Raw genomic sequence first — 12314 nt, forward strand, 5'->3', positions numbered from 1 at the left:
CTGCTATTTTTTTGAACACATCCCTTTCAACTAATTCAACTAATTGCCCAATTGCACAGCCTTAAGAGCGTGCATATCATGAATGCTGGGTCTCATTTGTTTTCTGAGAATCTACTGAACCTACTGGTAACTTGTTTGCCACGTAGCAATAAAAAAATATACGAAAAACCTTGATTATTCTGGTTAGTCACATTGTACTGCTATTATTTTGAACAATACTGTAAATATGTGTGAGCATTAATGGGAATCACATGTATAAGTGAAGATATGACTATCTGTCACATCAAGGCCATTATATGACTAACAAGAAGTGAAAACTATGCCACTAAGAGTCAGGTCGTAGTTGACTCTTAAGTGTTTTAATATAGTACATGCTCTGTTTTCAGTTATTCATCAAGTGCTGAAAAGCTTGTTTTTGTGACTACCTTACCTTCACATCTTTGCATGGTCGGATTAAAGGAAAGGGAGATGGATTTGTAAGTAATATGTAATTAATGTCCGTTTCTTTAAGGGATAGTTCAACCAAAAATGAAATTTCTGTCATCATTTACTCCCCACTCATGTTGTCCAAAACCTGTATGAGTTTTTCTTCTGTTGAACACAAAATAAAATATTCTAAAGAAGGTTTGCTAATCAATCAGGAGACGGTGACCACTGACTTCCATGGTATTTATTTATTTCATATATATATATATATATATATATATATATATATATATATATATATATATATATATATATATATATATATATATATATATATAGTAACTTCTCTTCACTATTAACTAACATTAAAAACACATTCATTTTGTATAAAATGAGAAGGGCTTAGTCTATAAAAAGAGTATTTGCCATCCTGTGCAGCTGGCTTGTCAGTATTGTGTTATAATATAATATTATACCACAATACTCCGGTTTATTTGTGTTCATATACATACAATTCCCACGATCCGCCAGGGCCATATAGTCCAATGGTGCGCACATTTGGAGAAACATTTTGCACTTATTTATGCGATCCGAAGAGCTCAAACAGCTAACAAAGCTAGCAATGTCTCACCTCTTATTGATTTTTGATCTGATTGATACTATGACATCAGTGCGATATCATTAGTTTGTAAAGCTGTCAATCATCTGAACCACGTGACCTAAAGACTGTCCTTCTGCAATGACGCTGTCTGTGTCATTGATAAAATATATGAAAGCATCTTATCAGACTTCTCCAAAGCCTCCCATGATATGGTCTTACAATTATAAAATGCATAATTTTAGAGATATCATCCTCTGATATGAAATGAAGCATGAGCACACTTGTAGCTACACTTTAGTTGTGGTTAGTGTGATGATATCCTACATTAAAAACATATGTTCTAGTGTCTTCTCTCCTCTGTGACAGTCAACTGAATAGCCATTTGAGGACCATTCCTGGGCTTTTGGGGAAACACTGATCCACATCTTTCTGACATATTAAAGACCAAACAACTAATCGATTAATTGAGAAAATATTCAACAGATTAATCGACTATGAAAATAATCCCAAATCCCTAATCATTACTTACAAGTGCATTGCATTGGAACCCCTGGATATAAGCCTCCCTCTCTATCTCTCTTTAAAAAAAAAGAGTTTTTTTCTGTTTTGTCATTTAGTTAACTCTATAATTTTAACAAGAACTTAGATTAATGTATGAATTGAATAGTGATTGTGTGACCTATATGAGGGAGACCCTTGGCTAATAGTTGTAGTACATTACAAAGCATTTGTGTCTTTTTATTATATAAATCAACCCCTAAAATTACTATAAAACCTACCACTGTAAGGATCCACCCACGGACACAAACTGGTCAGTTCTGAACTTATTTAGAGGATGCAGAGTGGTTATGATATCTTTAAGTGAGCTACACCCTGCATACTCATAACAAAAAGTTTATTTTTTCCTATAACCACGAGAGCTACACCGTGTTTAGTAAGCGACAGTCAGAAATCTGAAGCACCTAATGGTGTTCCCCATGGTTTAAAAAGTACAGTTTTTTTCTTCAGAATTGTAATCAAGTTAAATTACAAATAATCTGTTTACATTTTACATGAATAAAGTACAAATACCCTAAAAAAGTAAAATTACTAGTATTTTACACCCCTGCAAACATCTCAAAACAGTAGGCTCATATTATAACAAAATGATGGCTTTACAAAACACATTAAAATAAAACAACAAACATGTTATTTTGTATTTGTATTTAACACTTTCACAGCTGTGTGCTCATACATACAACCTTTCAAATGTTATGTTTATAAACATATGCTTCTGGAAACTGATCTTTTCTATCCCTAATCAGGGTTAATATTTAGCATTTTAGGCTCACATTGACTACAAAGTAAGTGCTTTCTGCAAATGTGATTGTGCAAGTGTAACTGATTATTATATTATTTTATCATTATTATTATTCATATCATATGTTTATTATGTGCAAAACAATCACACAACCTACATGTCTTGTAATACACTGCTCACAAACACTATTAGTTTGTTAATAATTGATGATAATAGCGCTCTGCTTTCATCCAAGTTTTCTTGGCTACAGTAGCGGCTTGTGACCAGGTAATCAGCTCACCAAAATAATACCAATCATATGATAGCCAGCTGGCTAAATTGGTCGGGTTTTTTTGAACGTGCTGTAAAGCAGGGACATTTCCGGGGACAACTCCAGTCGGGGACAGGACACCAAAAACCAGAACTGTACCGGAAATCAGGAACGTCTGGTCACCTTAGATCACAGACAAGAACAGACATGCACCAAATATTGAAAAACAGTATGAATATAATGTGACGTAGCTAGCCGTGTTACTGATTTTATATAATTAAATGAACAAGAATCTAATATTAAACTTGCATTTTAGACACATTGTTGCCAGTTTGTCTGTTTTTGTTGCGCCAATGAAATAGTTCCCGCCATGTAGTTAAACCGTGGCGTTTTGTTTAATGACTTACTCACTTGTTCTTAATTAAACAAATCGTTTTAATGAGTGATTCAATGGCTCACTCATAAAGACATTCGTTTGTAGCCTAACCTGCAGACAGATATTTAAAAATGAAAAGGTCAAGGAAAAAAATAATATTTAAAGTTGCTGTTTATTATTGCTTACACAAATTGTTTTTTACAACTTTTTAGGAAGAGTCACTAAAGTAAACTGTATGCATATATTTTATTTTATTTTTTCTGTAAAAGTAATAGGGTAAATTCAGGCTAATTGGGACATGGGGTCTCTATTTATGGTTGCATAATAAGCATAAATAATTTTATTAAGACACTTAATCTAGCTCAAATCAGCAACTCTCTCAGTATGTTTGGTGAAGACATGCATGACAGCCCTGAAGCCTTTGTCCACTAGGCTTCTGTACATTTTCTATCTTTGAAAATATTTGTGTGGCCATTGACCTGTGTAACACAGCCCAGCTCAGCCAACACATGAGCACATATAGCAGACACACTGAAGCAGCGTTTCTCAACCCGGCGAGACCATTAAATAACTCTCAAAACTGAAAATGAAACTTATGGCATATGAAACTGTTTATAAACTTATGCAGGATAATTTGAGAGATGCATCAGCTCGAAACAGTCATGCTGAACAGCTTCACGGATTATGAGCATTGTTTTTTTTGTTTTTTTTTTTGATGCATGCTTCTCTCTTCTGTCGGAATGTTTTCGAGAGGTCGGTACTGCAAACTTTTCTTTGTTATCTTTTGTCTGGCATTTCCTTTTCATCCTAAATGTCCTGTTGTAGGATATTATTAGCTATAGCCAACTATAGCCTATTTTCACTTTTATTTCATTCTTTTTTTATTTTATTTGCTTATTGTTTTAACACCGATTCTTACATTAATAATACATTACAGAACATGTAAGTGTATGCGTTCATGTGAAACTTACAGCTGGCTTAAAGGCACTGCTCGCATACATTTATTTTTATGTAATTCGTAAGGATTTACTTTAGGGTTGATTTTGATTGAATTGGGTGAAAGTTGGTGACGTTTTATTAACAGTTTCTTTATCTAGACATTTTCATTTGTTTGAATGTGGGACTTTTTTTTAGCTTTGCCATTTTGGTTATCCTGTGTTTGTTTTTTAAATGTAAAACAATGTTTAGGCTTGGTGGGGGACCCCGTTCAAAGAGGAAGGGGAGGAAGGGTGGCTGTAAAATTATGAGATTACAGGAACACTAGTGTTATTTTGTCAGCTATTTTCATTTTAGTCTTAGTTTCCGTGTTAAAATGTCCTTTTTTTTTCATATTTAGTCTACTTTATCTAATTCAGTTTTAGTCAGGTTATAGTTGACTAAAAGTTTTAACAGTTTAGTCTAGTTTTAGTCAATGAAGACCTGGGCCCGTATTCATAAAGAATCTTAATGCAAAAAGTAGCTCCTAGGGACAAAATTCTAAAAAAATTATTTGAAATGTGGGCGTTTACTCTTAAAATTAAAGAAAAAATCCTAGTAAAGAAAAAAGTAATTCAGAAAGCATCTTAACCCTTAAAAGAGGTCTTAGGGTCAAACTTGTTAGGAGCACAGACGAGGACTTTTAAGAGGCTTAAGAGTTTCTTTAGCGGAGGAGAAAATGGCAGAGAAACGAAGAGACAGAAGAAATGTGTTGCAGACAATGGATGACAGTGAGTTAATAAGACGGTATAGATTATATAATAATGTATAATTTAATATATGAATTAAAGTAATCACTAAATTACGATATTTGGCAACTGGGAAAATGCAACAATGCAATAGTGATGATTTGGGTCTGTCACAACGTTCTATAAGCAGAGTGATCACACAAACAATTACAGCACTTTCAGAACATCTTATTGTGTCGCAGTTTATTTCGTTTCCACTGGATATTCCCACCTTGCAGGCTCAAAAAACTGCATTTATGAATATAGCAGGCTTATAGGTGCACACAAGCAGGGAATGAACCGTTAATAGTTTGTGCTATATGCTCCCATGTCTGCTTCTTGTCCCTTGCTGTGACACCGGACCCGAATGTTCCTTTAAGAATGGCCTTGTGTTCATCCACTAACTGGGCTAACAGTAAACACTGTTCCTCTGTCCAGTTTGGCGTTCTCACCCTTCTTCGTTTTGATTCCATGTTTGATACATTAAAACCAACATTCAAACTGCACTTAAATAGGACAGCAATCACTGTGACTGGAAAGAGTGGAACAATTTGTATCATTCTAAGCCAAACGAATACCTTATAGGAAATTAAAGCATGGTAAATAAAAAAAAGGATTTAGATACACACATATATGTGTGTTTGTGTGTGTGTGTGTGTGTGAGAGAGAGAGAGAACGGTCAAATAGGAAAAATTGCGCATGTAAATTCAAAGTGAGAATTAGAATAGACCCTATACTTAAAATCACTCTTTTTTTCCCTTCTTGGACAACCAACCAATCACAGTCTTCAAAAGATTGTGTCATACATAGCAACAGGGTCAACCCCGCCTCCTCACTAAGATGCAAGTTTTTGTCTTTTCTTACTCAGAGTTGCTCTCAGATCGGTCCTGAATCGCTCTTAAGCTAAGACTCCTACGTAAAAGTTTTTAAGCTAAATTAAGAGTTTTCTGAGAGGATTCTTAGAATCTTTATGAATACGGGCCCTGACATTTTAGCAATACGATTAATTAACTCTACAGCAGTATTAATTTTGGAAGCCATTTTTTATTTAGTCTTAGTCTTACTCAAATGTAGATTTTAGTTATCGTCGATAATTTATCATATTTAGACAAACTTGCCCTGTTTGTGTTGAAATGTATGAGCATTTTAGTCAAGTTTTATTTTAGTGAAATCTTTATTTATTGCACAATACTATATGCTTTACTATAAATTGTTATTTTATTTTATTTTTATTTTTTCTCTCTCAAAATTATAATCGTAATGATTGTTTCCATTTGAGGAATTTACTTTTGCATTTCAGATATTGCACTTTCTCCAGTAAGAAAAAAAAAGTCAATAGAATGTGGACACATGGTGTTTTTTAACTCATCTAGTGTACTGATGTATTATAGGCTTTTTATTATATAAATCAACCCCGAAGAATAATACAATCTCTCTGTCTACATTATGAAAACAGCTCAAACAAACAAAATTTTATTACATTTTTATACAAATTTTATAACAGTGAAATTCTACTAATTGCAATAGTCAACTTCTCTATTAAAACAACAGTAATTGAGTTGGTGCATTTATTCAGTGATCACACACCAATGTGCAGTTGCAGGTTCAGTGCCTCGCTCAAAGGCATCTCAGTTGTGGTATTGTTAGACCAAGACCAAGGGTTAAGAGTCAAACATTCAAACCACTAGGCCATGACTTCCCCAATGTGTTTGTAATGTAGGGTGACTTGAAGGTGACATCTTCTGTTCTCTTAGTTTTGTCTTGGCCACAATTTGCTCACAGTGCCACAGAACTGTTTGCTCTGTAGGCAAACTGAAGAGGATACAACAGAGGTCCAGTAATGTCCTTCAGGTTAGTCCTGTAATTTTTTATTTATTTGGGATTAGGATGATGGAGGAGCGTTTGAAGCATGTAGGTACTTTGCATAGCTCCAGTGATCTGAGGAAGATCTGTGTGACGATGGGGGCTAGCTGGTCAGCACAGGATTTCATACAGACTGATTAAGTCAAGTCACCTTTATTTATATAGTGCTTTAAACAAAATACATTGCGTCAAAGCAACTGAACAACATTCATTAGGAAAACAGTTAAAGACAGTTCATCATTGAATTCAGTGATGTCATCTCTGTTCAGTTTAAATAGTGTCTGTGCATTTATTTGCAATCAAGTCAATGATATCACTGTAGATGAAGTGACCCCAACTAAGCAAGCCAGAGGCGACAGCGGCAAGGAACCGAAACTCCATCGGTGACAGAATGGAGAAAAAAACCTTGGGAGAAACCAGGCTCAGTTGGGGGGCCAGTTCTCCTCTGACCAGACGGAACCAGTAGTTCAATTCCAGGCTGCAGCAAAGTCAGATTGTGCAGAAGAATCATCTGTTTCCTGTGGTCTTGTCCTGGTGCTCCTCTGAGACAAGGTCTTTACAGGGGATCTGTATCTGGGCTCTAGTTGTCCTGGTCTCCGCTGTCTTTCAGGGATGTAGAGGTCCTTTCTAGGTGCTGATCCACCATCTGGTCTGGATACGTACTGGATCCGGGTGACTGCAGTGACCCTCTGATCTGGATACAGACTGGATCTGGTGGCTACGGTGACCTCGGAACAAGAGAGAAACAGACAGCGTAGATGCCATTCTTCTAATGATGTAGAAAGTACATAGGGTGTTATGGGAAGTGTTCCCGGTTCCGGTTTACCTAATTAATGCAGCCTAAAAATCCTTTAACGGATTTGGATATTAAAAGCATATTAGTATGTTATGTGTAAGCCAGGTTAAAGAGATGGGGTCTTTAATCTAGATTTAAACTGCAAGAGTGTGTCTGCCTCCCGAACAATGTTAGGTAGGTTATTCCAGAGTTTAGGCACCAAAAAGGAAAAGGATCTGCCGCCCGCAGTTGATTTTGATATTCTAGGTATTATCAAATTGCCTAAGTTTTGAGAACGTAGCGAACGTAGATGATTATAATGTAAAAGGAGCTCATTCAAATACTGAGGTGCTAAACCATTCAGGGCTTTATAAGTAATAAGCATTTTTTTTTTAATCTATACGATGTTTGATAGGGAGCCAGTGCAGCGATGACAGGACTGGGCTAATATGGTCATACTTCCTGGTTCTAGTAAGAACTCTTGCTGCTGCATTTTGGACCAGCTGTAGTTTGTTTATTAAGTGTGCAGAAAAACCACCCAATAAAGCATTACAATAATCTAACCTTGAGGTCATAAATGCATGGATTAACATTTCTGCATTTGACATTGAGAGCATAGGCTGTAATTTAGATATATTTTTGAGATGGAAAAATGCAGTTTTACAAATGCTAGAAACTTGGCTTTCTAAGGAAAGACTGCAATTAAAATAGCCAAATAGCACACCTAGGATCCTAACTGATGACGAAGAATTGGCAGAGCAGCCATGAAGTCTTAGACAGTGTTCTAGGTTATTACATGCAGTGAAGTTTTTAGGTCTTATAATTAACACCTCAGTTTTTTTGTTTTTTTTTCAGAATTTAGCAATAAGAAATTACTCGTCATCCAGATTTTGATATCGACTATGCATTCCATTAGTTTTTCAAATTGGTGTGTTTCACTGGGCCGCAATGAAATATAGAGCTGACTATCATCAGCATAACAGTGAAAGCTGACACCATGTTTCCTGATGATATCTCCCAAGGGTAACATATAAAGCGTGAAGAGTAGCGGTCCTAGTACTGAGCCTTGAGGTTCTCCATACTGCACTTGTGATCGATATGATACCTCTTCATTCACTGCTACAAACTGATTACGGTCATATAAGTACGATTTAAACCATGCTAATGCACTTCCATTAATGCCAACAAAGTGTTCAAGTCTATGCAAAAGAATGTTGTGGTCAATTGTGTCAAACGCAGCACTAAGATCCAATAAATCTAATAGAGAGATACACCAACGATCAGATGATAAGAGCAGTTCATTTGTAACTCTAAGGAGAGCAGTCTCAGTACTATGATACGGTCTAAATCCTGACTGGAAATCCTTACAGATAACATTTTTCTCTAAGAAAGAATATAATTGTGAGGATACCACCTTTTCTAGTATCTTGGACAGAAAAGGGAGATTTGAGATCGGTCTATAATTAACTAGTTCTTTGGGGCCAAGTTGCGTTTTTTTTATGAGAGGCTTAATAACAGCCAGTTTGAAGGTTTTGGGGAAATATCCTAATGACAATGAGGAATTAATAATAGTCAGAAGAGGACCTATGACTTCTGGAAGCACCACTTTTAGGAACTTAGATGGTATATGGTCTAACATACATGTTGTTGGTTTAGATGATTTAACAAGTTTATACAATTCTTGCTCTCCTATAGTAGAGAATGAGTGGAACTGTTCCTCAGGGGGTCTATAGTGCACTGTCTGATGTGATAATGTAGCTGACGGCTGAATGGTTGCAATTTTATCTCTAATAGTATCGATTTTAGAAGTAAAGTAGTTCATAAAGTCATTACTGCTGTGATGTTGGGAAATGTCAACACTTGTTGAGGCTTTATTTTTCGTTAATTTAAGAAAAACACAACACGCACATTTATCATCACACACAAGTATAAATAACCTACAATCATAAAGTATTGGCATAATTGTCAGGCATTTGCAGTATTTTCAAAATATATGGTAGCAAATATAAGCATAATTATACAGAATATTAATTAGGTAAAGTGATACACGAAAGGGGAAATAATAAAATAGTTTATTTAAATTAAATATAAAAATATAGCCCTAATACGTAAGTTAAATAGTAATAGAAATATGTGGTTTGAGTTATTTTTTTAATTCAGTGCCACAAGAACAAGTCATGATACATAATAATAACTTTATTAGTTGCCAGAGAGAGAGCGAAAGGTGCATACATTTTAGTGCTTTTAAAATGTTTTTGTGTTATTCTGGCAATTGGTCACCTTATATTGGAGGCTTGTTAAAGTCTCTAAATACAACTGGAATATGTCCTAAAACGCACTACAGAATACAATTTTTTTAATGGTTTTAATGGATAAAAATTATGGTTTTTAATGTTTGTAATGGTATTTGTAGTGGAAACCATTAGAATGTCTGTGATGGTTTCTATTGTTTTTTTTTTTTTTTTTTTTTTTTTTTTTTTTTTTTTTTTTGGCAATTAAATGATTATTTTGTGTTGGTAGTGTATGAATGATTTTTAAGTAAACCTTCACACGTGAAAGTGGATTGAATTCAATTAAATTCAAGTGTATTTGTATATCGCTTTTTACGATACAAATCATTGCAAAGCTACTTCACAGAAAACTAAGCTTGTACAATATTTGGTAGTAGCTTATAATTGGTGATCAGTTTATGTGCAAATGACAGAAATTTTCTGAAAAATTTATACAAGACATAGTCAACCAGACGATTAACACCATTAACAGCATCTAAAATGTGATTGCATAGTAAGTAGCAATATTGTTAGTTCTGTGTGTTGTTTCAAGGTTAGCATCATCTGAGGTCCTCTGAGGGGTTGGCATCATCTCTTCTCAGGTGTTCTGTGTGAATGTAATGAAAATAAATGTGATCAAATGTTCAGTTGTGTTGCTTTAATAGAAACAACTATACCATTTGTTTTCTTTATTTTCTTTAGGGAAATGCGATGTGAAATATGAACGACTAGAGAGTGAATCAGAAGCAAAGCCTTTTAAGAAGAGGACCTGTGCACTGCAGATCTTTTATTTGTTTTGCTTATTATTTGCATTTTTCATTATTATCTTCATTTATATGCAAGACTCCTCTAACGCACATTATGACAAACCTGAAGACCCTGACCTTCAAACTCATCCCTCCTTCCATGATTTACCAATTCTCCAAACACCACACACCAACACATCCACCAGTCCTCCGTCTGCAAAGGCATGTGGTGTTCAAGTGAAGGACGGGCCTGTGATTAAAGTCGGCCATCTTAACACATACGTGATCGGCTCTTACATGGAGCATCGTTTTGGTGAAAAACAAATAAAGACGATTGCCATTTTTCTTCGAAGTGAGCAAGTGACGTTAAATTGTGTGATGTGCTGCAATGGGACGACCGTGAAGTTACCAGCTGAATACTCAATTCATTCTGACCACTTTAACTTTGAATACGGCACTGCTACTATCATGTGCCCAATCGAAAGCACGTGTTTGACACCGACGCATGTTGCAATCACAGCAAGGGGCGTATCAGGGAACGTAACATCCTTTCAACCTATTAGAAACAGAAAAACTCCCACAACCTTCCCATATGAGTTCACAATCTGCATCTCGGCCATGTACGACTACAAGACTGTGCTGAATCTAGTCCAGTCCATGGAGATGTTCAGACTGCTTGGTGCTCAGAAGGTAGTGATTTATAAAACCAACTGCGATTCAGACACTCAGAAGATTCTGGACTATTATGAGAAAAAAGGTTTTGTGGAGATCATTCCTTGGACGATTAAAAAACACATTAATGTGTCTCGTGGCTGGGAGATGAATAAGTCGCCAGGTCAGCTGCACTACTTTGGGCAAATCCCTGCGCTTAATGACTGTGTTTATCCTTACATGTACCAAAGTCACTATGTGGCTCTACATGACATGGATGAGCTCATTCTGCCTCTCAAAGTGAAGACCTGGACGGAGCTGTTACCTGAGCTTGAGATCGAGTACAGTTCTGATGTGGGCTTTGAGTTTGAGAATAACCATTTCCCATTCGAAGCAAAGTCTCATGCAGATTATGATCAAGACTCCTGGAATAACATACAGGGAGTGAATATTTTAAACTATATCGATCGAGTACCCAACCTCCCTAACACTTTCAACAATTTCAAGATTATAGTAAATCCTCGGCTGGTTTTGAAGGCTACTGTCCATGGCTTGCTGACCAGTGTGAACGGGAGGCCTACAGTTCGGGTGAAAAACTCCATCGCTCGCATGTACCACTATAAACACTTTACATACCCACCCAACACAAACCTTGTAAGCGATGATCATCTCTGGGACTATGCCAAAGATCTTATACCAGCTGTTTCTAAAGTTCTACAGGCCTCTGGACTCATTGAGGCCTAGACTGTAAAGACTCATAACATTTCTATGCTCAAATGATTGTGATAAAGGACTGTGTGTCACTAGTCTCAGGGATTAAGGGTTTATAATAAAGAATAAAGTGATATGATAAATAATACACACCAGTTTGCATGTCAGTCATGCATTGAGGAAAACACAACATCTCAAATGCATTAAAAAGCGATTCGCTTTTTGCTATCATTAATCAATTAGATTTTTTACAAAGTCCCTTTTGTATTTTTATATATTTGTCTAGTCTTTGTCCTTGATCAATGCAAACAATGTGATTATTTTTCATTAGTCCAACATAAAGCCGTGCAATAAAACATAGCTGAAGAAGACGTATCTGTTATTTTTCTATGTAAACTTGAATGCCCTTTATTTTCTGAAGTTGGCAGCCCTACTGTCATAGGGAAGTACTTCTGTCAGCTTCACAGGTCCGGGTATGGTGGAAGCATCACTTACTGATCCAGGATCAATGATCGTAGCAACTATTTTCCGATTTGAGCTTCAGAAATGCTTGGGAAAATGTAGCTTGTTTACCAACAAAATAATTTCTCTACTGAAAGGCAATTTTGGTAACCCTTTCTATGAAGCCCGAATTTATAATAC

At 35.8% G+C, this 12314-nt stretch overlaps 1 protein-coding gene across 1 annotated transcript; it reads left to right on the forward strand.

The window, feature by feature from the left end:
• Nucleotides 1–3482: 3482 nt before the first annotated feature.
• Nucleotides 3483–12024, forward strand: LOC127977706 (uncharacterized). The gene is made up of 2 exons (XM_052582719.1): nt 3483–3706; nt 10267–12024. The coding sequence occupies exons 1-2, from the start codon at nt 3673–3675 to the stop codon at nt 11703–11705; spliced, it is 1473 nt and encodes a 490-aa protein (XP_052438679.1). The 5' UTR covers nt 3483–3672; the 3' UTR covers nt 11706–12024.
• The last annotated feature ends 290 nt before the right edge of the window (nt 12025–12314 follow it).

Source organism: Carassius gibelio, chromosome B18 (genome assembly GCF_023724105.1).
Source record: "Carassius gibelio isolate Cgi1373 ecotype wild population from Czech Republic chromosome B18, carGib1.2-hapl.c, whole genome shotgun sequence".
NCBI classification, from domain to species: domain Eukaryota; kingdom Metazoa; phylum Chordata; class Actinopteri; order Cypriniformes; family Cyprinidae; genus Carassius; species Carassius gibelio.

What these genes read in the sequence shown, in the direction of transcription:
- LOC127977706 (XM_052582719.1), top strand. Translation starts at nt 3,673, where the DNA reads ATGCTTCTCTCTTCTGTCGGAATGTTTTCGAGAG. An exon ending in TGTCGGAATGTTTTCGAGAG is followed by an intron (nt 3,707 to 10,266) that starts GTCGGTACTGCA and finishes TATTTTCTTTAG; the next exon opens with GGAAATGCGATGTGAAATAT.